At 38.6% G+C, this 25780-nt stretch overlaps 1 protein-coding gene across 1 annotated transcript in view; it reads right to left on the bottom strand.

The window, feature by feature from the left end:
- The window catches only part of MDN1 (midasin AAA ATPase 1), a 157976-nt gene that overhangs the window by 114982 nt on the left and 17214 nt on the right, over positions 1-25780 (bottom strand). Inside the window, exons 6-16 of the mRNA XM_027601624.2 lie at positions 24438-24680; positions 24063-24194; positions 21988-22091; positions 20342-20456; positions 18054-18247; positions 17078-17159; positions 13284-13379; positions 11777-11889; positions 10394-10542; positions 9672-9732; positions 2398-2609 (exon numbers count right to left, since the gene is read on the bottom strand). Coding sequence (XP_027457425.2) covers positions 2398-2609; positions 9672-9732; positions 10394-10542; positions 11777-11889; positions 13284-13379; positions 17078-17159; positions 18054-18247; positions 20342-20456; positions 21988-22091; positions 24063-24194; positions 24438-24680 — 1501 coding nt within the window. The remainder of the gene's footprint in view (positions 1-2397; positions 2610-9671; positions 9733-10393; positions 10543-11776; positions 11890-13283; positions 13380-17077; positions 17160-18053; positions 18248-20341; positions 20457-21987; positions 22092-24062; positions 24195-24437; positions 24681-25780) is intronic.

The following is a 25780-nucleotide window of genomic DNA, read 5'->3' as shown; positions in this document are numbered from 1 at the left end:
GTCCTCAACTCTGAGATGCCATCAGGGACTACCTCAACTGAAGACTGAAGAGGACATGCCCTCTTCCCAGGTGGTCACATCCAATGACTATTATAAAAGTCGAGCCCCAATTTTGCCCAAATTTAGGATGGTTCTGAAGGATAATCCAAATTTGTAACTCCTCAGAGAATCAGCTAAGGCTTCTTTTGATACTGTATCACTGTTCAATTTCTGCCTAATCTTGCTCTTACTCTCTTCTCTTCCCCAGGTGTTGATCACTCCCTAATAAACTTTACACACTAATATCCATAACCTTAGTGCCTACCATGCACAAAATTCCTTTCCAGAGATTCCCTTGTCACAAACCTTCTACAACTTTCCTTTTTATATTCACATTTTGTCTTCAATTTTCCCTCTTTAAATAACCAGTCTCACTTTCCTTGCATACAGTTGTTTCCTTTATCATTTTCAGTAATTCTATGTATTAGAACTTTTAACTCTTAGAAACCTTAAATTTCCTGCTCAGCGAAGAGCCTGCTTCTCCCTCTAACCCTCCCCCCTCTCATGTACTCTCTCTCTCTCTCTCATTCTCACTCTCTCAAATAAATAAATAAATCTTTAAAAAAAAAAAAACTAAGTAGTAACTAGTTGTGAACTGTTTGTTGTACCAGCATTCCTTAGATTGGTGAATTTATGACATTAAAGAATTTTTAGAAATACAGGCCTTATCTCAGCATGGCACAAAACATGTTTACTAACCCAAATATCTTTAGTTTCTCTGTAATAAGAGGCCAAAATCAGATAAACCTATGTTTAGTAATGTTTTATCTTATTTAGAAACAATCTAGCTATTTAGTGACATCATTTAACTTAATAAAACTTTAAAGTTTTAGGTTATCAAAGATTTTGAAAGCTACTGAAAAGTTTACCTGTAAACCTTTTTATCTTACTTACATTTGTTTGTTCTGAACAGTTACATTTAGATTACCCATAAAAACTTTGAAAGACAAAGTCATTCGCCCAAGCTATATATATATATATATTTTTAAAAAGTTATATCAACTTATTTGACTTAAGTAAATCCAGGCAGAATAAGAGTAATACTGATAATTCTAAAGACATGTCTATTTTAATTAAACCAACAACCTTAAATTAACTTTACCGAATATTTTTTCAGATCAGGTGAACCTGAAAAACTTGGGTTAGTTTCTGAGTTTTAAAATGCCCAATTCTCATAAGTACTTGCCTTCAAACTAACTTAAATAGCTCTCCTTTACAAACTAATTTTAGCAATACTATCCAGAGGTGGAGAAAATATCTCTTATTTACAACATACATGAACATGTATACGAATACACAAATAAGATGCAAACAAAATATTACAGGACAAATCCAATTGAGAGATTGTATTATAATTTATGGATTCATTAACTGATCATTGTTATCCAGAGTCTAATGAACATTATGGCCAAGCAGTGTTGCAAAAAAAAAAAAATCATCCTTTTTTCTTTCATAAGTTCGTAACTAAACAATTCCCCATTTTGAAGAATATAGCCCAAAGGGCTGCGTTCAGGAATCAAATTGTCATTTCCCATTTTCCAATTAGAATCCCAACAAAAGCTGCAGCAACAAACCAAATGAAGCCCTGAATGCCTCTGTGAGCACTGGTTTCTCCCTAAAAGTCGGGGCTTCACCAACTGAACCAAATGGCTTCCTAGTCAACCTTTTCCTAATCAAGCAAGAAAAGGAGGCTAAGAGAGCCAAGCCACATGGGAGGAAGAAATAAGCTCACCAAGACAGATCTGTCCAAACCAAAAACCATTTCCTTGCCACAACAGCTAAATTAAGCACGGAGGGCTGGCAGCACCCAGTAAGGGTGGGGCCTCAGGGACAATTCCTAGGACAAAGAGCCTAAGCAGCTGCTTGAACTTGTCACCAAATTCTCATTATCAGCTGGCGGCTCATGAACCACTGGCAAAAAGATCCTGGCTGGTTCACCAGATTGGTAACTAAACCCAAGTTCATGTGCCTGACACACAGCAAAGCCAACTGAGTACGTAGCAAGGAAAGGGGTTTACTCAAGAGGCAGCCAAGGGGCGCCTGGCTAGTTGTCCGTAGAGCACGCGACTCTTGATCTCGGGGTTGTAGGTCCAAGCCCCACTTGGGGTGTAGATTATTTAAAAATAAAATATTAAAAAAAAAAGAGAGGCAGCCAAACAAGGAGATGGGCTAATAAGCCTCAAATCTGCCTTGCAGGGGAGCAGAGTCAGGGATGTTTAAGGGAAAACACTGCAGCCTCGTTTATTAGTCTGCAGCTGTGCTTATTAGTCATGCTAACCCTTTGGTCACTGGTTTCAATTCTGCTAATCAAGCCCCAGCCTCATGGCCTCCCACTAGCAGTATAGGCCCTATTCTTACCAGTTTCACTTTCTTTTCCATCCTTGTTGACAGCCGACTTGTGAACATGCTGCATTAGTCTGAGGAGATCATGCCACCGTTTCTGCCTGTAACAGGTCTGAATGTGCCCCAAGAAAGTAAAGTTTTGCTTTTTGGAAAATGTCTGGGCAAAGAGTTCTTCAAATGCCTCCCGTAAGGGCAGCCAAATAAGCTTATGATCCACCGGTTTGTAACTGAAACAAAAGGTAAATGTAACTCACAAACTTCTGAAGTTAATAGATATTAGAAATCATGTCTTAGAATATAGGAATAGGTCTAAGATTTCATTTATTCAAAATCAGGAATAATACCCAAATACTTTTTGAAAAATCTAAAAATTTTTATTTTTGGTTTCGTTTTTTTTTTTTTTAAAGATCTATTTATTTAAGAGAGAGAGCGAGAGAGCAGGAGGCGAGGGGGAAGGAGAGAAATCCTCAAGCAGACTCCCTGCTGAACAAGGAGCCCAACACGGGGCTCAATCCCAAGACCCTAAGATCATGATCTGAGCCAAAATCAAGAGTTGGCCACTAAACTAACTGAGCCATCCAGGCACCCTGATCTTAAAGTTTTAAGTTATAATCTATTTTCTTCACTCTCAGTGTTTGAAGGGCCTATACTGAAGGTAAAAACTAGTATTAGATAAATAGTATTAAGAAAAAAATTGGGGGGTGCCTGGGTGGCTCAGTCGTTAAGCATCTGCCTTTGGCTCAGGTCGTTATCCCAGGGTCCTGGGATCGAGCCCTGCACTGGGCTCCTTGCTCAACGGGAAGCCTGCTTCTCCCTCTCCCACTCCCCCTTGCTTGTGTTCCCTCTCTCGCTGTGTCTCTCTCTCTCTTAAATAAATAAAATCTTAAAAAAAAAAAAAGAAAAAGAAAAAAATTGGAAATTCCTAGCGGGATAGTGAGAGGTATGTCACTTATTTTACTAACATGTTTAAATAAACATCATGTATAGTACTTAATAACTTTTTGGTCAATCTTAATAAAGTACGGTTTTTCAGGATATTTTAGAAGAAAACACAATATCTGAAATCAATTAACTTAAGCAAAGTGAGCGCAGCTCACGGCTTCTCAATTGACAGGGGGAAGATATTGCTCTTAAAGAGAAACAAAGGGAGAGGGGGAAGCAACAAAATCTTAGACATTGCAATGGTTTGTGGCCCTCCAAAGCCCAACATTTTATTTCTTACTATTTATTTTTTTTAAAGATTTTATTTATTTGACAGAGACACAGTGAGAGAGGGAACACAAGCAGGGGGAGTGGGAGAGGGAAAGGGAGAAGCAGGCTTCCCGCCAAGCAGGGAGCCCGAAGGCAGACGCTTAATGACCGAGACACTCAGGCACCCCTATTTCTTACTATTTAGATTCTCTCTTATTCTTTAATATTTCTCTGGTTGGGGAGCTAGGAAATGAATTCATATAAATTCATTCATTCATTCATTTACTTAAAGCATTAGGCTCCACATTCATTCATTCATTCATTTAAAGCATTAGGCTCCACACCCAGCGTGGAGCCCAATGCAGGGCTTGAACTCATGACGCTGAGATCAAGAGTGGGACACTTAACTGACTGAGCCACCCAGGTGCCCCTCATATAAATTTTAATTTAATACTCAGCGGGAGGGGCGATAATGAAGAGTTGAGAAACACTGCTGTAGCTAAAAGTTGCTCAAGCAGCACTAACTGTTCCCAAAAAACCTCAAGTATACAATTTTCTGTAACCTAAGATACTAAATACTATAATTAAAGGACAATGACATAAATTTCATTTCCAGGAAAAATAACTTGAGAACCGAAACAATACCAAATATGTTTCAGAACAGTCAAGCACCATTAGAGAACTCATGGACACTATTTACTCATTAAACTGTGAGGGAGGACCCATGAAACAAAGTAAAACCAAGGCCCTGATACTGAGCATCTATCAAAGAGTCTGATTCCAGACAGAAAAAGAATGAGAACTTCAAACTCATTTACACTTACCAGTAAGCACTAACACATCAGTAAAGACATTTATTTACTCTATTTACTCAACAAAAATTTACTGAGTACCTGCTAGGTGTTAGGCACTGAGTAAACAAGACCCACAAGATCCTGCCCCACTGTAGCTTACAATCTAAAGAAAGAGACAATAAAAAAATATATCTACTATAAAACATTAAGTAGTAGTAAGTGCTATGAATATAAATAAAGGAGTGGGTGAAGAAGGCACTGGTAAATTTAGATACGATAGTCAGAAAGGCTTTGTTAAAGACGGGAATTTGAAGACGGCCCAAATCAAGCAAGGAAAGGAGCTAAGCCAAACATCTGTGGGTGGCAAGCATCTAGGTGCAACATGGAAAAGTGAGTGGCTGGAACTCACTGGCAAAACCAGACAAAGGAAATTATGTCAGATAAGTGCCAGCGCCTGATTATGAAGGGCTTCAGAGGTAAAAAAAAAAAAAAAAGCCTTTGGAATATACTCTAAATAGTGAGAAGTCAGTGCAAGGATTTGAGGCGGAAAGTGATGTGATTTGATGATACCTTTGAAGTATCATTAACTACTAAATGGAAGAGAGACCTTTGGGAAGTCAGGAGTAGAAGCAAAGATGAGAGACCTACACACTGGACCAAGCAAATAATGATGAACAGTAGAAGTAGTGAGGAATTAAACAAAACACATATTTTATTTAAATAAAATTGCTAGTCTAGCTTCCCCTCTTTTCCTTGGCGCTGCCTGCGGAGGTGGCAGCCAACTGTTACTGGGCATCATGGCTGCCCTCAGACCTCTGGTGCAGCCCAAGATCGTTAAAAAGAGGACCAAGAAGTTCATCTGGCACCAGTCACTGATATGTCAAAATTAAGTGCAACTGGCAGAAACCCAGAGGCATTGATAATAGGGTGCACAGAAGATTCAAGGGCCAGATCTTGATGCCCAACATTGGTTACAGGAGCAACAGGAAAACAAAGCACATGTTGCCCAGTGGCTTCCGGAAGTTCCTAGTCCACAACATCAAGGAGCTTAAAGTGCTGCTGATGTGTAACAAATCTTACTGTACAGAGCTTGCTCACAATGTCTCCTCCAAGAACCACAAAGCCATGGTGGAAAGAGTAGCCCAGTTGGCAATCAGAGTCACCAAACCCAATGCCAGTCTGCGCAGCGAAGAAAATGAATAAACAGCTTGTTGTGCACATATTTGTGTTAATAAAACCATAAAACTACAAAAAAAAAATAAAATTGCTAGTCTAAAGGTGACAGTACAAATGGAACCCAAAGCTAACTGAGGCAGCAGAGTAATGATTAAAAACACACACACTCAGTACAGACTGCCTGGGTCCAAACATGAACCAGCCATTACCTTAACAAGGTACTTAATCCCCATGTATCTCAGTTCTCCCATGTGTAAAACCAGGTAATAGTCTGTGCCTCATGGTTGCTAAAAAGGCGAAGTGAGTTAACACAAATAAAGGCCTCCAGGGCGCCTGGGTGCCATAGTCCGTTAAGTGTCCCACTCTTGGTTTCAGATTAGGTCACAATCTCAGGGTGCTGGGATCAAGCCCTGCAGTGGCTTGTGGGGAATCTGTTTGAGGATTTTCTCTCCTTCTGCTCCACCCCTCCCCTCTTGCCCACTCTCTAAAATAAATAAATAAATCTTTAAAAAGTAAAAATAAAGGACTCCAAATAGTGCCTGGAACATGAGTACATATAAGAATTAGCTGTTATAATTATCAACATTATTAACTGGCTCAAGTCTATTGAATTCATGAAAAAAGCTTATTCCTACAAATTAGACTAAAAAACATTTGTTCATTTAAAGCAGAGTATAGTGGCTGAAACAGTTAAGTAAATTAAAGTCAAATTTTCATATGATGAAAAAAATGAATCAACATATGTACACTTCAGAAAGAAAAAAATTAATTGTAACACATGTACTCAGTGGAAACCAACCTGACACCTGAGAGAATATAACACTGAGAATGCATTTAAGAATTCATTTGAAAATAGTTAAAAACAAAAGAAAACAACTCTCTAAAACTGTAATGTGTGAAAGAAGATAAAATAGCACATGCTGTATAACTGAAATGATAAACACTCTTCTTCATTTTAGAGTCAGGATTCCAAGTTTAAGCGTGCACTTCTGCCCCCTCTCTTCTGTGCAGATGTTTCTATGGGTAGCAAGAAAGAGGACGTGAGTTGGTGGCCTTTCCATTTCTATGAGATTTTTAATTTTCCTCCCATCTTTTTATTTCCTTCATTGCCAACTTCTCCAAGGGTCCCTCCCCTTCTCTATACAGCTGTTTCTTCCTCGGTGGTTGCCCTTCCCAATCCCCTTCTCCATAATCAGTGCTGTGAACCCATGCTCTGGGTTTTGCCATTTAGCCCTAGACTTTCTCTTTAAGGAATGGTTTTATCTGCTTCATCTAAGTCCTCTGTGTCCTCTACTCTTTTTCATAGAGTCTCATCATAAGCTCTCCTCACCAACTCTGTTGGAACTTGGTTTAGTTCTCCACTCACAGGTAATCTGAAGGACTACGTTCTGCCTACCAGAATACCAGGGGTGCCTGGCTGGCTCACTTCATCTCGGGGTTATAGGTTCAAGCCCCATATCGGGTGCAGAGATTACTTAAAAATAAAATCTCAAAAATCTTTTTATTAATGAATTAAAAATTAAATGGATGGGATCCTGGCTGGCTCAGTCGGTAGAGCAATTCTTTTTTTTTTTTGATCTCAGGGTCATTACTTCAAGCCCCATGATGGGTGTGGAGCCTACTTAAAAAAAAAAAAAATTAAATGAAGGAAAAAGATATACCAAGCCAATACTAATCAAAAAACAAGGGGGTACATATACTAACAAAGATCAGAAGGCAACCTATATAACATAGTTGAAGACTTCGATGATCTTTGAAGCTTTACTTTTATAAAGTGTCTTTATTCTCAATAATCTTTTTAAAATCAATCTAAAGGATCCAGATTTGCAAAATAAATTAAGTCTATAAATTTCTTTCATTATTTTTTTACAATAGTATTTGATACATGTAAAATATGTTTAACACAAGTTATAAAACCTAATAAAGGGGCGCCTGGGTGGCTCAGTCGTTAAGCATCTGCCTTCAGCTCAGGTCATGATCCCAGGATCCTGGGATCGAGCCCCACATCGGGCTCCCTGCTCTGCGGGAAGCCTGCTTCTCCCTCTCCCACTCCCCCTGCTTGTGTTCCTGTCTCGCTTTCTCTTTCTCTCTGTGAAATAAATAAATAAAAAGAAAATAAAACCTAGTAAAACGGATGAAACCACACATCCCCAAAACAGAAATATTATCCTTTCTCTATCCCACCTCCCTTCAACTCTTGAATTTTGTTTTCCACTCCCTTGTCTTTTTAAAGTCATTTTTTAGTCTTTCCATCTTACACAAAAAAGTTCATAAACAAGGAAGTCATCCATGCATCTACAGTATGTTATATGTTAAAAGATGTGATTTATACCACTTTCTAGTAATACAAAAGTATAGGAAGCAAGGCGTATTTCCAACCATACAAAAACTGAAGCACATGTAAGTTTTCTTTTTGATAACTGATGCTAACCTACGAACAAGGAAAAATGAATATATATTCTTTTTAGCAAGTCCACTAAAACAAAATTCCAGTTACCATATTCTGATTCCAACCTTTTTATATTATCAATTGCATCAGGACGCAAATGGGCATCTTTGTACTCACTACGTTTAAAACTACTTACAATGGCTGACATAACACTACGAATTCTTAGAAGAGACAGATACAGTCCATGTTCAATTAGTACAAGACCAGACATTTGTGTTAGGTATACATAACAGGAGAATATTCCTGAAGACACATATAGATACAAAATGGAGAGAAATACACAGTAGTAGAGATATACCTAGTTAAGTAACAAATTCTATATATTAGTAAGAATACATTGCCAAGTACCTCAATGAAGGAAAGGGGAGATTTACCAAGTACCTCAATGAGGGAAAGGGGAGATTGTCAATTAACTGACAGAAACAAAATAAAAACAAAGCAGAAAGATCACTGGGGAAAAAAATAACAAAGTGAAAGTAGAATTAGAGTAAGAGAGGTAAGCCTTAGCTAATTGATCTTAGGACAGAATATATATTTAAGAGCATTAAGTACATCATTACTAATATGTATAGAACAGAATATAAGTAATGGGCAAGAAAAGGAAAAGTACCAAAGGAAGCAGGATTCAAAGTAGCACTCTAACCACAGCAAGGAGGGATATAAGACAAAGAGAATGAAAATAAAAACCGCTGTAATGTGGCCCTCAAAAAAATAGATAAATGAAAACCTTTCTGGGAGACGCCATTAAGAGCAAAAAGGACAATAAATTCTACTTTATGCCTTTAAGGATTTTTTTAAGCAATTGTTTTGAATCAATGGGACAGATTCCAATATCGCTCAACATAAACTATGCCAACAGCATCCAGCAGTTTTACGGCCTTCAGCACAAACTAAAACTGTGAACCGAACATATTCAAAAACACCAAGAGGGAAGAAGGGCATTTTAATGACCACACTGGAGTCCAATATCGCTCAACATAAACTATGCCAACAGCATCCAGCAGTTTTACAGCCTTCAGCACAAACTAAAACTGTGAACCGAACATATTCAAAAACACCAAGAGGGAAGAAGGGCATTTTAATGACCACACTGGAGTCCCATGAGCAGCATTTAACCAAGTAGAGAGCTACTTAACGTTTCAAAGATAATTGAACTGCAGGAGAAAGTCTAGCTCCAAGACACTGTGACTCTAGAATGTACGCTTTAGATAAATGACTGTACACACAAATATTAGTTGATTATATACTTGTTTTTTTTTTCCCTCTCCATTCCAGCATGATCTTTGAGAGGAAGAACCTCAAGTTTTCTTTAAAATAAACAGAAACAGGGATGCCTGGGTGGCTCAGTCGGCTAAGCGTCTGCCTTTGGCTCAGGTCATGATCCCAGGGTCTTGGGATCGAGTCCCATATCCAGCTCCTTGTTCAGCAGGAAGCCTGCTTCTCCCTCTCTGACAAATAAATAAAATCTTTTTAAAAAAAGATTAATAAAATAAAGAGAAACATCCACACATCCAAGAGCTCCTCAATAAAGTCCAATAAATAACCTGCTGGAGTGGGGGTAGGGGTGCAAGTCTTTGAACCTTTTTCTAAGGCTAATTTTGAGCTTTAAAAGGAAAAACTATTTGTTCCTCAAGCAGTGAACACAAAATAACAAGAAAATTATTTTAAACCATACTTACCCCCCAAGCAAGTCTGCAGTGTCACTTTGTTGATTCATATTGACAACCCTCAAACGGTGGCCTTTTAAAAAGAAAGGGCAAAAGGGTCACTCTGAAAATTTCAAGACTAATTATATCCAGTGATCTTTAAGGATGTGTGGGCATAGGCATAGGGGAAATCTTTTAACGTACACTTCCTTGGATTCTCTTACTTTTAGGAATTTCAACCATCCAAAATTTTCACCTAACCCAGAAAGATATGTACACGAAGATTTATTGTGTATTATTGCTCTGGCATCAGATTAACTGAAAACAACAAAAAAATCCTTCAGTAGGGCAATGTCTATAAATGAGAATTAAATAAACATCCAGTACGGAATATTATTATTTAGCCATTAGATAGAAATGAGGCAGTTCTATTTTTAAAGATGTCCAGTTTACTTATTAACTAACTAAATGCAATAAATAGAGTATAATTCCATTTTTTCAACACAAAACGAAACTTAAATGTTTATATATTTGCAGACCATAAAAAAGTTAATACCAAGCCATTAACAGTGGTTATTTCCAGAGGGGAAAAAGTTACATCATTTCCAAGGAAAAAATTTCCAGTGATAATTTCCAGGTAAAGTGGAGTGGTGACACTTTTTAAACTCCAGTATTTTGTGGACTTCTTATTGGGGGGGGCAGTCCGTGTGAAATGTTTTTTTGTCTGGGAGCAGAGTGCTTCCCCTCTAAGTTACCTGTAATGTGAGCCAAGTACTGGACAGTAGAGGTTTTGCCCGTCCCGGTCTCTCCCACTAGCAACACAGGCTCCCCTTTGCTAACGCACACGGCCAGCTGTTCAATAAGAACAGAAGATGGCCTTGTAGGAGCAAAAGTGAGCTTCTCCCTGGGAAGGCGAAAACAAGTAAGCGGTCAGAGAGGGAGGCTACAAGTTTTTCTTAAGTGTTGTATTGAGGAACCAGATTTTCCAGACTCCACAAAAATGAGAAGACAACTCACAGTAGCTGTCTTCATGCTATAAAACAGATATCCTTATAGCCTATGAATTGCAGAATTCATTCATTCTACAAACATTGAGTATTTATACACCTGGTACTTTACTAGACTCTGGAGATTCAAAAGACCAATAAGATAAGACATTATCTGTACTAGCTATGTCATCTTAGGCAAATTACTTAGCCTCTCTTAGCCTTGGTTTCCTCACATGTAAAATTTGGATCAGAGTTACTAATTTGTGGTGGGTTGAATAGTTTTCCCCCAAAATTCATGTCTACCCAGAACTTATGACTGTAACCTTATTTGGAAAGAAGGTCTTTGCAGATATAATAAAGTCAAAATCCTATCATACTGGGTTTAAGGATGAGCCTTAAATCCAATGACTGGTATCCTTACAAAGTCAGAGAGAGATTTAGAAACACAAACACACACAAGAAAAAAGATATGACAATGGAGACAGAGATGGGAGAGATGTAACTACAGAGACAAGGAACACCAAAGATTGCTGGTAGCCATCAGAAGCCAGGAGGAGGCAAAAGCCTTCAATGGAAGTGTGGCCCTGCCAACATCATGATTTCAGACTTCTAGTCTCCAGAACTGTAAGAGAATAAATGTTTGTTGTTTTAGGCTACCAAGTTTATGGTAATTTATTATGGCAGCCATAAGACACTAATAAGTTAATTCATAAAATTATTTTAACCACTACATGAGAAAACATATGCAAAGCACTTAGCACAATATTAGGCGTATAGTAAGTATTTAATAAATGGTAATTAGATCTCAGAATCTTGTAAAATTCCAGCCTTCAAGGAATTAACAGACTAACATTAGGATCTCATTTGACTTCCAAGTGAGGCTTACTTTGCTAAATACAGTAAAGTGAGTAAAATAAAAAATACATCTTTGCTAGTCCCAAGTCCCTAATCACCCTCATCATCTCCTTCACCTATTAACACCTAATTTCACAGAATATACTTTAGAAAAGCACTGCTTCTTACCATCCTGCACAGTGGAGAGACCACCGTTCATATACATTTTGCTCGGACATAAGGGGCTGGACTAGTCAGTCCTTCTATCATGTTCCTAATGCCCCACAGTCCCAGACTAGTTGAATGTCTATTTACCTCTGTATGTGGACAGCCTCACTTTGTTTCCGTAGAAGCCGCACTCGACCCACTTGCACATCTAGTTCATTGATCACAATTTCCGGTTTATAAAGCTGACAGAAGAATTCGGCCTATGGGAGGGGACAGAGTAAAATTCTGTATTGTCTTAAAAAAAAAAATTCTACTATGCTCTTCAAACATGTCCTTATCCCTGTGGCTTACTGTGCCCCTCTAATTAGCCCTTTACTAAGAAGTACTTTTTACGTCCAAGATAGGCAAGTTAGCTTTAATTATGTCTTTTTTAAAATTTTCTGAATTTCTAATGATTTTTAAAACATTGATCATGAATGCTTCCCTGTAATGGGTACTTTTTATTCATTTAAATAAGCCCATACCTGCCTATATCCAAAGTGAACACACTGACAAATTCCAATAGCAAATGAACAGAAAGTCCTACTCCTAAAATTTACAAAAAAAAAAAAAAAATCAGTGATTTTTCTTCAGCTATGCTTTTCTCTGCTTTTGATTCTAAAATAATAGAGGAAACAGTGACTTGAATGAACCATGGTACATCTGAACACAAAGAGAAGCTGTGACAGATGCTTCCAGGATATTTGGCCAACAGCCGTTCCTCTCTTATCCTTGTCACCAACCCTAAAAACTCAGATTTTGTTTAGATTTAGGACAGGAATGAAAGGGGCAGCAAAGTTTTCAGGGAAACCGAATCTCTCTTCAACCAAAGGGGATAAATATTGATCAATCTAACCCAGTTGTGATAGTTTCATTTTTTTTGCCTACTATATTTATTTAAGCCCCTTTAGTAGGTGTTGTCACCTGCAGCTAAAATCATCCCAACAGTTTCAGAATCCTAAGGAGCACCTCTATTTCACTTCCTGACATAAGGTTTTTTGAGTCCTCATTTATTTGGGAATGCCAGGTATCTGCCACAAATGGGCCTCAGACATTTCTCTAGCTACCATCACTACTGCTGAAAGGCTCTCTCTTCCAAAAATAGATACTTTGAAATAAAACAAGAATGGCAAAATATTAAAAATGTCAGCAATGAACCTAAGTACTATTCTTTGTGTACTATTCTTGGTATCCATTGTACTATTCTTGGTGTCCATTGGTACTACTCTTCAATTTTTCTCATGTTTGACATTAACAAGAAGTTGGAAAAAATCTAATCATGCATAAAACTACAGACAGAGGTGTTACTAAAACAGTTCCAGTCCTGAGTCCACAATCTACGGAATAACACACTCATTAAAACACTGGAGAAAATAAAGCATGCATGTGATATAAGGCACAAGATGGCTCACTTTAACAATGTAGAACACATCAGAACTACTTATCTAAGAGATAGTGAGAGCTTTATGTTCATGAAAGGCAACAATGAAACTACCAACTTCACAGAGGAAGCAGTTATTGCAAAGGAACCGTTTCCAGGTAAGGACCAAAGACTAGCAAGTAAAATAAATATCCAGCTTCCTTTCAACAAAGAAGTAAAAATAGCACTACATACCTTTTTCTTGGAAATGTTCAATTTGCTTCCAATAATTTCTGCCATTTTCAGTTTGCTTGAATGCTTAGAAAGCATTGCTGTGAAACAGTCCAGAGCCTATTAAAATAACCAAGGTCATTGCCAATTGATTTTTTTAAATACTACATTAATAACAGAGCACCACTATCCTGGACACAAAAAGAACAAAAAACCCAGCAGGAACATTTCTGTAAGACTAAGGAGAGTAGAAATAAGGTACCAGCCCTAGACTCAAGGACCCTACCATAATAGAGACAAGGTACAAACAAATGTGAAGGCTTTACTATCAAAATATTGGTCAATTAGGGAAAAAAAATAGGAAAAGCTTCATTTTACAGGGTGCCTGTGTGGCTCAGTTGGTTAAATGTCTGATTCTTGGTTTCAGCTCAGGTCATAGCTCAGAGTCCTGGGATCAAGCCCCACGTTGGGCTCTGCGCTCAGCAGGGAGTCTGCTTGAGGACTCTCTTCCTCTCCCTCTACCGCTCCCCCCTGCCGCTCACTCTCTCTCTCTCTAAAATAAATCTTAAAAAAAAAAGCATCATTTTACAAATCTGAAAAATAGAATTAGAGTTAATCATTAGGTCTATGGTTTCATGGGGGAACTAACTCTTAAACCATGGAAGTAACACCAAAAGATAACTTTCTAGCTGTAAAGGAAAACTCCTGATGTGCAATAAAAAGATCACATCATCATTACCCTAATCCAGTACTCAATTTCAGCAACTACTGATAGGCCAACCAGATATGTGTCTTTTTTTTTTTTTTAAGTAAAAAAGTGGGGCTTAAACTCAAGACCCTGAGATCAAGAACTGAGCTAAGGTCAAGGGTCAGACGCTTAACCGACTGAGCCACCCAGGCACCCCCAGATATGCCTTCTGATGTAATGAAATATACAGTTTATATCACCACCGAAAGTAAATTCTACCCAAAAAAGTCTGAATTTGAATACATTAAGCATTTTGCTAAACTTCTATTATTTACAGGGAAGACAAGAGCGAAAATGAGAACAGAAAGGATACCATGAATGTGGTAAACAAAGAATACATTTGATTCTGCTACCACCAAGTGTAAACTATCAATAAACTTAATGTAAACATTTAAAAAAAGAGAGAGAATTTATCCAGTCCTTGTCCCTAATACCTGGCACAGAGCTTCAAAAACCCTTGGAATTACCAGGAGTAAGAATTATCTTTTTTTATTCACTAGGGCCCTTTTGGACCATATTGAGTTTATTAAGCTAAGCAAGGTGACTTTCGATGGGCCTTTAAGTGTTTAAGAGAGGGGCTGGACAGGCCACAAAGACCAAGCACTGACTAAGAGGGTTGAAACTTTCAGCTCCACCTCTAACCTCTGGGGAGGGAGGAGAGATTAGAGATTAAGCTCCATCATATAGCCAATGACATAAGACCTAATGCTGGACATCCAAAGCTTGGAGAGCCTACTTGTTGGTGGACATAATGATGTACCAGGAAGGTAGCACACCCTAACTCCACAGGAACAGAAGCTCCTGTGCTCAGAACCCTTGGAATTTTGTGTCTTCCATTTGACTGTCTTTAAGTTACATCTTTTATAATAAACCATAACCTGTACTGTAAACATAGTGCTTTCAGTGAGTTCTGTGGGTTGATTATTGAACCTGAGAAGATCGTGGGAACCTCTGAATTTACAGTTGGTAGGTCACAAGTGTGAGTGGCCCCCAAGCCTTGCAACTAGAGTCTAAAGTGGGGGTAGTCTTGTGGAGGACTGAGCCCTTGAAACCATAGGGTCTACACTAACTCCAAGTAGTATCAGAAGTGGTTTGAATTGCAGAACACCAGTTGGTGTCAGAGCGACAAAGAAGCAACCAGATAAAGCCAGAAAGTGGAACATTTTGAAAAATTGGTCTTATCTTTTCAACAAGGTAGCGCTTGCTTATAAAGGGGGGAACCTGATACAGTAAAAGCATTCTTAAACTTATATGCATAGAAAAAGATCTGGGGGCACCTGGTTGGCTCAGGTGATAGAGCGTTTGATTCTTGATCTCAGGGTCATGAACTCAAACCCCATGTTGGGTGTAGGGATTACTTAAAAATAAAATCAAGAAAGAAAAGAAAAGAGGGGAGGAGAGGAGAGGAGAAGGGAGGAGCGGAGAGGAGAGGAGAGAAAACAAAGGAGAGCGAGCGAGATCTGGAGGGATAAACACCAAGGTGTTAAAAGTGCTGGGGAATGTCTAGATGCGGGCTATTTTTATTTTACCACTTTGCTTTCCTATATTTTCCCATTTTCAACAATACATATATATTGTTTCTATATTAATAAAATGCCTGTACACAAATGTTCAGAGTAGCATTACTTGTGATAGCCAAAAGGTGAAAACCACCCAAATATCCATCAATGAATAAGTGGATAAACAAAATGTGATATATCAATACAATGAAATGTTATTCAGCCATTAAAAAAGAATGAAGTACTAACTCATGCTATAACATGGATTAACCTCGAGAATATGCTGAGTCAAAGAAGTCAGATAAAAAAGTCACATATTGTATGATTCCACTTATATGAAATATCCAAAATCAGCAAATCTATAGACAGAAAGTTATGCCACAGTTTTATTTCAAAAATACAAAACAAGGTTATCTCTCAGAAAGATGAGAAATTTAGGAGAATGAGAAAGCAAGTTCATGGGAGTGAAGAATAAGATTCAAGGACTGGCACACAGCATTTCAGGGTTCAGCTCACTTCAAGTGTAAACTCCAAATGTGGTTTCTATCTGCTCAAAGTAACTTTGCCAAACACTATGAGACTGGAAGCCAAATTGGATCACTACTCTCCTCAATCCCAGCTGACAGAAACCAGAACACTTTATTTTTTATTTTTTTTTGAGAGAGAGAATGCACACACATGTGCACACAGGAGGGGGAAGCAGAGGGAGAGGAAGAGCGAGAATCCTAAGCAGGTTCCATGCCCAGGGTGGAGCCTGATGTGGGGCTCAATCTCACAATCCTGAGATCATGACCTGAGCCAAATGCTTAACCAACTGAGCCACCCACGTGCCCTTAGAAACCAGAACACTTTGTAATCAAAACTGGTCACTGTTTTAAGAGCCCAGAGATCTTCAGACAGTACCACTTTTATTTTTAAGCAAGCAGGAATAAATCTCTCCCTGTTCTCACTGAATATGACAGACTTGTAATTCAATGGGGTTTCCTTCCCACACAACACATTTTTTGCCCAAGCCCAGCATATAAGGCTATACTTTGTAACCCCCACATAAATTTCTCTGGACTAAAGCAAAACACCCTACTAAGCAAGTGGAGGGATCAAATACAACTCTATCAAACAGACTATGAAATTATATGTAGAAACAAATACTGAGCATTTTTTTAAGCAGGCTCCATGCCCAAAATGGGGCTCGAACTCATGACCCCAAGATCAAGAGTCGCATGCCCCACTGACTGAGCCAGCCAGGTGCCCCTAATACTAAACATTTGAGAAACATTTTATATTTTACAACATTATTAACACCTGGGAGATTTTCTTTTTGTTTTATCTTTAATTTCAGTGTCTGTTTTACTCTATCTAAACTATACTTATTGTAATTCGTAGTAACCTGTTTCAAAACCAAAAAATTTATTATGCTGAATTAGTTTTAAGACAACATTAATTCAGTTTTAACTAGCTAGGAATAATAAACACAAAAGAAAAATTCTGATAGCTGCCAAGAGACAGAAAATAACAATGAAAATCAACAGCCTTACACAGTAGAAAGAAAACAAACAAGAAGACTATCTTACCTCTTGAAAAATATTTAAGGATGCTGATGAAGACAGACTGTCAAAACAATGGACAATCCTATTACACCAATTCAGTAGATCCCTTAAAAAAAAAAAAAGCAAGGAAATAAAAGACCACAGGCTAAAGACATCAAAAGCATCAGAGTTAAATTTAATCCACTTAAGTCTGGGGAACACCTAACAATGAAGTCTTTCTGTTTCTCTGGCATTGTAAAGATAAATAGTGCAGGGAAAAGAGTAAGTGAGGGGTCCCACCTACCAGTAAGTGACCTATCGCACATTTTACCCCAATCCATGCCAGACAAGGATGGGGGTTGGGCAACTAACTCTCAGGGGAGTTGCCCATTCCTAATGCTCACTTCTCAAAGGGCAAATCAACCACCGAGAAAAGAAAGCAAAGCAGAACTTAACTATATACAGCAAAATCCAAGGGTCTTATTTAAGACCCCAACTGTCACAAAAGAAAAGCTAGTGAAAGAATTATGTCGTAAGTAATCTCAATCTTGGCTTTTAAAGTTATTTTCCTTCCTCCCTCCCTCCTTACTTTCTTTCTTTTAAGTAGCCTCCACATCCAACGTGGGGCTTCAATTCATGACTCTGTGATTAAGAGTCAGATGTTCTACTGACTGAGCCAGTCAGGTGCCCCCAAAGTTATTTTTTAAAGCTAAAATAGCATTACCTTTATGAACCTTCCTAATCGTTAACTGTAAGGTCTGAAAACAGGATCCAACACCATGAAGCAGTCCACAGGTCTAATTTCAAAACCGGACCTCTCTTAATCATTCAGTGCTAGCTGCTAAGAACTTTTAAGGGAAGCAAATTTTAAATTATTAACTCGAGGGGCGCTTAGCTTGCTCAGTAGGTGGAACATGCGACTCTTGATCTTGGGGTTGAGCTCGAGCCCCACGATAGGCGTGGAACCTACTTAAAAAAAGAAATAAATTAAGTATCAACTCAAAAGTGCTTAATCCAGTACCTTAGAGACAATTCTCTTCCCTCAAGTCTTGGTCTTCTGTTTTCTCTTCTGGCTTCTGAAACTTCCTCAGGTGCCTGTTCACATGTAATAGAACTATCACTGCCAGAGAGATGTTTCTCTCCAGTAAGTTGGATGTAAATGTCAAGCAGGTGATCAGTTACTGACAAGAGGCTGGGATATCTGTTCTGAAGAACCTGACAGAGGAAGGAAAAAAAAGCAAAGAAAACTTAGCAGCAGACACAGTGATTTTTTTTTTTTTTTTTTTAAAGCACATGTAAGAGGAGCCTGGGAGAGGGTGAAGCAGGCTCCCCGCTGAGCAAGAAGCCCCATGCAGGACTCTATCCCAGGACCCTGGGATCACGACCTGAGCCAAAGGCAGACGCCCAACCGACTGAGCCACCCAAGTACCCCGATCTTTCTTTTTTTTTTTTTTTTAAAGTAGGCTCCACACCCAGCATAGAGCTCAACACAGGGCTTGAACTCATGACTCTGAGATCAAGACCTGAGCTGAGATCAAGAGTTCGATGCTTAGGGCGCCTGGGTGGCTCAGTTGGTTGAGCGACTGCCTTCGGCTCAGGTCATGATCCTGGAGTCCCGGGATCGAGTCCCACATCGGGCTCCCTGCTCGGCGGGGAGTCTGCTTCTCCCTCGGATCCTCCCCCCTCTCATGCTCTCTCTCTCTCACTCTCTCTCTCAAATAAATAAATAAAATCTTTAAAAAAAAAAAAGTTCGATATTTAATCAACTAAGCCATCCAGGCACCCCATTCAAACACAATCTTTCTAGGCATAAGATGACTGGAGTTGGCAGCAACAGAAATGTAGTTCCTTGTGCTCCCCATGAGATCAGCTTAGGAGATTATTTTATTTCCTAAATAATGAACCTAAGAGTTTTAGCCACGGGTCACTTATTCAGGAGAGTGTTATTAGAATTTATGAGTAAGTCCAGAAGCTTAAGAATAAGGGAACTCTTCAAGGTAAACTATCTAAATGTGATATACATCATTTAAGTGAGGGGTGAATTCTCCTGTTGTGCTTCCTGTGAGCAGAATGACTCACAGTTGCTCGTGGCAGGAGTGGAAAGATGGAAAGAAGGAGCAGTCAGTGATGTTCTCATCCTTTCAATCCCCAACAAATCACACCTAAATGTGAACTTAGGACCTCTTCTTTAAAGAACAGAATGGCAATTTAGGAATGAATACTAAACATTGAAATTTCGACAACTGGAAAAACAAAGAGCTGCACAATGGCAGAGCAATACAACAAACACCTAGTGCCAGGCGGAATGGATCCTGGGGACAAAGTGGTGAACAAGTTACTGGAGGAACTATTGTTGAGGGCAGCAAAATGGGGACAGACAGACACAGAAATAGACAAGTGGGAACTAGAGTGAGCTACGAAACTCCTAAGTCCAAAATAGGCTGCAAACTTATAAAATCACACTGGTAAGAAAAGGCTTCTGGGAGATTACATGGTCAAGCTTTTTCCAGTAATACAGTGAACTAGACACCCTGAAAACCCCTCTGCTTATAACACTTAAAATGCTGGATTAAATATTTGATAAGGTTGTCTTGTGTCACTTATTTATCTAAAAACTTACACAAAGAAAGAGCAAAGCATCCCTCCCATGCCTGTATAATCACTGACGGCATTATTTGCTATGCTCCAAGATGAAATGTTGCAGAATGGGAAGCTTTCCAAGTGAGGGGATAGATATAAGGGGAAAGCGGGGGTTAGCAAGGTAAAGAGAGGTACACTTCTTAATGTCTGAGGATAACCAGCGATACCACAAAGTGAATCAATGTAGAAAATCTAAAAAATAATTAATCTCAATTTTCATTAATACCCAAAACAAACTGTGCTGTTGAATGTGAAAGACCTTAGTTACAAAACAACTTAGTAAATTTTTAAAAAAAAGATCTTTGGAAACAATTGAGGAAACTTGAATATAGTCTGAGAATTAAATGGTATTGAGGCATTACTGTTCATTTTATTAGGTATAACAAAGTTATTGTGATTATATACGAAAATGCCTTTAAATTTTTAGAGATGCATTAAGTATTCAAGGATGAAATGTTATGGGGTTTGCTTTCAAATATATTGGCAAATAAAAAATACTAGATGAAGTTAATGCAGTAAAATGTTAGTACATTAACTGTTAAATTTAGGCTGATGAATATTTCGGTGATTCATTATACTATTTCCTCTCTTTACATGTATATCTGGAACTTTTAATAATAAAAAGTAAAAAAGAAAAGCATCAATACTTTCCCACTGATAACCACATACCTCATTCAGTTCCGTCTTATCCATGTTATCCATGTGAATTTTCGTCCAATATTTGTCTAGCAGAGTAGCATGACTATTTAGAGGTCGATACCAATTTCCTCCACAGCTCAAGAGCCTATATTTCAAAATTTAAAAAAAGAATTACACAAAACTCCCAATTTTAACCTTTAATCATGCCTCTGGGTAGCCCTTGCTAGACATTATCTCATATATGAATAACACTCACAACCCCTTCTGTTGCCAGATACCAGTATGTCGGGCTCACAGGGCAGATGATAAATGAAAGGCTGCCAGTTAACCTAAGTCTGACTCTTTTCCTAAGGGTATATAATAGAGCTTGAACCAAGTTATTTTCTAATTACTGTAAATGATTATATTAGGTGTTTTGATCTTAAGAGCATGTTTCTCTTCCTCAAAACACAACTTCAGGAAAGAGAAAACATAATCCAAGGCCCATAGCCTTAAAAATAAGTTCAGTGCTTATTACCAAAAGCTACAGTACTCAAAATTATTAAAAATTTCAAGAAGGAACATTCATTAAACATATACTCTGGCCAAGCCACAAGCTTACACCTAGACCACTTAATGTAATGCTCACAACTTTCTGAGGAAATGGTACGCTACTTTTCTTCTTATGCATAAAAAGAATACTGTCCCCTGATCACTCAACTATGACTACAAATGTCAGAGCCAAGAACTGAATTCAGATTTGCCTGACACCTTTCTACGATGGAAAATTCATGTTATTATAAAATATAGACATGGACATATACTAAGTTTGCTTAGGTTTTATTCCTTTGTCGATGCTTATATTCAATTTAAAATAGGAATGAAGGGGAGTGCCTGGGCAGCTCAGTCGGTTAAGTGGCCGGCTCCTGATTTCACCTCGGGTCATGATTTCAGGGTCCTGGGATCCAGCCCCATGTAGGGCAACACGCTCGGCAAGGAATCTGCTTAAGGATTTTTTCTTTCCCTCTTCCTTTGCCCCTCCTCCTGCTCATGCATACACGCTTTCTCTCTAAGATAAATAAATCTTGGGGCGCCTGGTTGGTGCAGTCCATTAAGCAGCCAACTCTTGGTTTGGCCCAGGTCATGATCTCAGGGTAATGGGATGGAGCCCCGCATTGGGGGTCCATGTTCAGTGTGGAGTCTGCTTAGGATTCTCTCTCTCCCTCTGCCCCTCCCACTCGTGCGCTCACTCTCTCAAATAATTCTTTAAAAATAAATTAAATAAATAAGTACATAAATCTTTAAATAAAATAAAATAGGAATGAAGGGACATCTGGCTGGCTCAGTCGGTAAAACATGCAACTCTTAATCTCAGGATCATGAGTTCAAGCCCCATTTTGGGCACAGAACTTACTTAAATCTAAAATAGCTACAGTAATCAAGATAGTCTGATACTGGTGTAAAGACAGACAAATGAACAATGGAACAAAATAGAGTCCTGAAATAGGACCCAGATCTTTTAAAAAATAAATAAATAAAATAAAATAGGAATGAAAACATTGGATCTGTCATCAGTTCCAACTGATCTTGCTTTAAGTGGGCCCAGAAAACTCTACTCTAGGACTTTTGGACTCAGTACTCTAGTCTGGGGACTTAGAAGGAAAAGGCTCCATAGTGGGAAGGTTAATAGGACATACCTCCTAGTTGCAAAGAACTGAAATCCAGGAGCCACTTTCAGACAGTCACCTCGGCCAGGAATCAAGAGCTCTCCATTCTCCAAGAGAGGGATCAGCACAGAAACCTAAACCACAAAAACCCACTGATAAAACTATTAAGGAAGAAGTAACAAAAAACAAACAAACAAAATACCCTCTCTCCAAACGATGAGCACATCCTTATATATATATTCACAGCATGAACTGGGATCAAAAGGCAGATGGGAATGTCTGATCCACTTACATTCCAACAGAACGATTTATTCATTCAACATTCACTAAGTGCCTTCTATGGACAAAACCAAGCCAGACACTAAAAATCCAGACATGATTATCACTGGATTTCTAGCCCTATAAAACTGAGCATTATGACCCTAGAAATGATGTGTCAACTAGACTCAAAAAAAGGGGGGGGGGCCGGGGGAACCCTAGAACATGGTAATCAAACTGGGAGGTCCTGTCTGGGCCAATAACCTCATTACATCTTTACTTCATCAGATTCTAAAATCATCACAATACACATGTATTTATAGCCACTCCTTCCCCTTCATATTTCCCTAAACCTACACACACACTCTCTCATTAGTCTCATCCAAGAGGGGAAAGTCCTTATGCAGGTACTTTAGGGTTCATGGTAAAAAAAAAAAAAAAAAAAAAAAAAAAAAAATTAAAACCAATCTCAGGAAAATCTGTCCAAAGGAAAAAAAATTTCATTCTGCAATACTTTTTTTTGTCATACTTTACAGAATATAGAGGAAACATGGACTGCTTGCATGCTATTTTGATATACAAAGAAAAATAATCAAAACGAAAATATACTGAATGTATAATGAAACAAAGACAAACATGCTCTTATTATATCCTCTCTTCATCTGTCCTCAGCCTGCTGTTCTACAGATGCCATAGCTGGGAAGCAGAGTCTCAGAGTTTTCAATGTATCTGTAACATGGGTAAGATGTTAAACTATTCTTGGAAAGGTTATGAAAATGATCACATATCCAACTATAGTTTTACCTTATCCACATAGGGTACATTCCAAGACCCCCAGTGGATGTCTGTAACTGTGGATAACACAGAAACCTATATATACTATGCTTTTTCCTATACATATACACCTATGATAAAGTTTACCTTATAAATTGGCAAGGTAAGAGATTAAAAAGAATAATAAGATAGAATAATTTTAACAATATACTTGATAGAAGTTATGTGAATGTGGTCTCTTTCTCAAAGTATCTCATTGTACTGTACTCACCCTCCCTGTGGAGATGTGAAATGATAAAATGAATACGTGACAAGATAAAGTGAGGTGAATGGCTGAAGCATTGTGATGTAGTATTAGGCTACTACTGACCTTCTGATGATACATCAGGAGGATCATCTGCTTCAGGATCACGAGTAACCATGGGTAATTGAACGGCAGATAAATGGGGGCTACTGTACTCAGTGAAACAGTACCAGCAGAACTTTATCAATTTTCTATCAAACAAAAGACCAGCTAAGTAATCATACCTCAAACCAGATAGGTAGGTAATCATGAATGAGCATCTCACAAAACATACCGTCTCTAATCAAACACCTAAGTTATTTATTTTTTTTAAAGATTTTATTTATTTGAGAGTGAGAGAGAGAGAAAGCATGAGCAGAGGGGAGGGGCAGAGAGAGAGAAGTAGACTCCCAGCAGAGCAGAGCCCAACGCAGGGCTCAAACCCAGGACCCTAGGATCATTGAGCCACCCAAGCACCCCAAACACCTATGTTATTTAAATTATCTCCCCAAATTACTATTAACAAAATGCTCTTCAAGGCTAGGAAATCAGGGGCACCCGGGTGGCTCAGTCAGTTAAGCCTCTGCCTTCGGCTCAGATCATGATCCTAGGGTCCTGGGATCAAGCCCCTATAGGGCTCCCTGGGCTCCCTGCTCAGCGGAGAGTCTGCTTCTCCCTCTCCCTGTGTCCTCCCCCTCCCCAGTACTCTCTCTTGCTCAAATAAACAAATAAAATCTTTAGGGGAAAAAAAAAGACAGGAAATCAGCAAATAATTAGTGAAATGACATACCACATCTAAAGGGGCATAGTCAATATCCTCCAGAAGGATCCAGTGTCCCTTTGTGGCTGCCTGTGTGAGAGTACCAGGTTGCCACACAAACTCTCCTGGGACATCTGTGCAGCGATACATTCCCAACAGCATCTGCAGGAACAGGATAAAGTAATTACTGAAACCACACATCTAAGATGCCAATGCCACAGCCTTTGATTAATTTTGTTAAACTTCTATATGGATATAAGCAGGCACCTGATGTTTTTACACCATGGTCCCATCAGTTATGAGAAAGACCAATAACTACTCTCATTTTCCCTTAGCAAAAAGAATACTTTAACGCAAACATTTATAAGCATGCAAACCCACCAAAATTTGCTGTTTCTTAATTACCTTACTGTCAGTCTGATCTCCAAGCTGGACTTTAAGAAGTTGAGGGGGTTTCCGTCTACCTGTCATTGCACCTAAGTGTTCAACTAAGGAAGTTTTGCCACATCCTATTGGTCCTTCCAACAACACAGCATTCTGAGAAGCCACTGCCATAGCCAGCATCTGAAGATTTTTGCAGATTGAATCAACCAGCACGTAAGACCTAAAGGCCAGCTCCTGTTCACGAGAAGAACTCCTATTACTAGCCTAAGGAGGCAAGTGAAAAATAAAAGGCATGTCAACAGTCTTTCCTCCAAAGGGCACAGGTAAATTCCTACAACATTTCCACTGACCTTTACATAAACCTCTAAATAAATTAGTAGTACCAGAACTACAGTAACAACAGGTATGTTATCCAAAATAAGGATCTTTTTCCTTTTGACAGAATTTGCTAACAAATGGATGGAGAGTCTCCCAAAGTTTGAGAAGCCAAAAAAGTTGACACACAAAGGATGGGGGCAAACCTCATCTCACGACTGAATTTTTATTTGTTTTTCTTCCTCTCACAACATTCTAGGATTTCATATCTAAGATCAAGAATGCACATGATATATTTATCAGTCAGGGAAATATGGACACTAAAAGGATACTTTGTATTATAAAAATGTTATATATTTTTCAAGTTTAATAAAGAATAATGGCTTTTTTAGGTTATTTTCCTTTATACACATAGACTGAAATATTTAGGCATGAAATGATGTGGTATCTGGGAGTTGCTTCAAATAACATGGTTTGGAGAGAATGTGCAGAACTATAAATGAAACGTAACTGATCATGAATTTATAATTACTGAAACCAAGTGATGGGTACATGGGGATTCATTATACTACTATTTCTACTTTGGAATATATTTGACATTTTCCATAACGAAAAGTGAAAAATAATAATAATAGTGCTACCAATATGTTTAATGGGTATAGAGTTTCAACTCTGCAAGATGAAAAAGTTCTGGAGTTTTTTATAAAACAATGTGAATATATTTAACACCACTGAAGTGTAAAATTAACTGTTTAAGATGATTGGGGTGCCTGACTGGCTCAGTTAGTATAGCATGTGACTCTTGATCTCAGGGTTGTGAGTTTGAGCCCCACATTGGGAGGAGAGTTTACTTAAAAAAAAAAAAAAGGTTTAAATTTTCAGGGTGCCTGGTGGCTCAGTCAGTTAAGTGTCTGCCTTTGGCTTAGGTCATGATCCCAGAGTTCTGGGATCAAGTCCTGCATCGGGGTGGGGGGGGGGGGTCCCTGCTCAGCAGGGAGTCTGCTTCTCCCTTTCTCTCTGCCCTTTCCCCTGCTCATGCCCTCTCTTTC

The sequence above is a fragment of the Zalophus californianus genome, chromosome 7 (assembly GCF_009762305.2).
Source record: "Zalophus californianus isolate mZalCal1 chromosome 7, mZalCal1.pri.v2, whole genome shotgun sequence".
Classification (NCBI taxonomy): Eukaryota; Metazoa; Chordata; class Mammalia; order Carnivora; family Otariidae; genus Zalophus; species Zalophus californianus.
The sequence above is the reverse complement of the archived record's forward strand: the minus strand, read 5'-3'. Positions and strand labels throughout refer to the sequence as shown.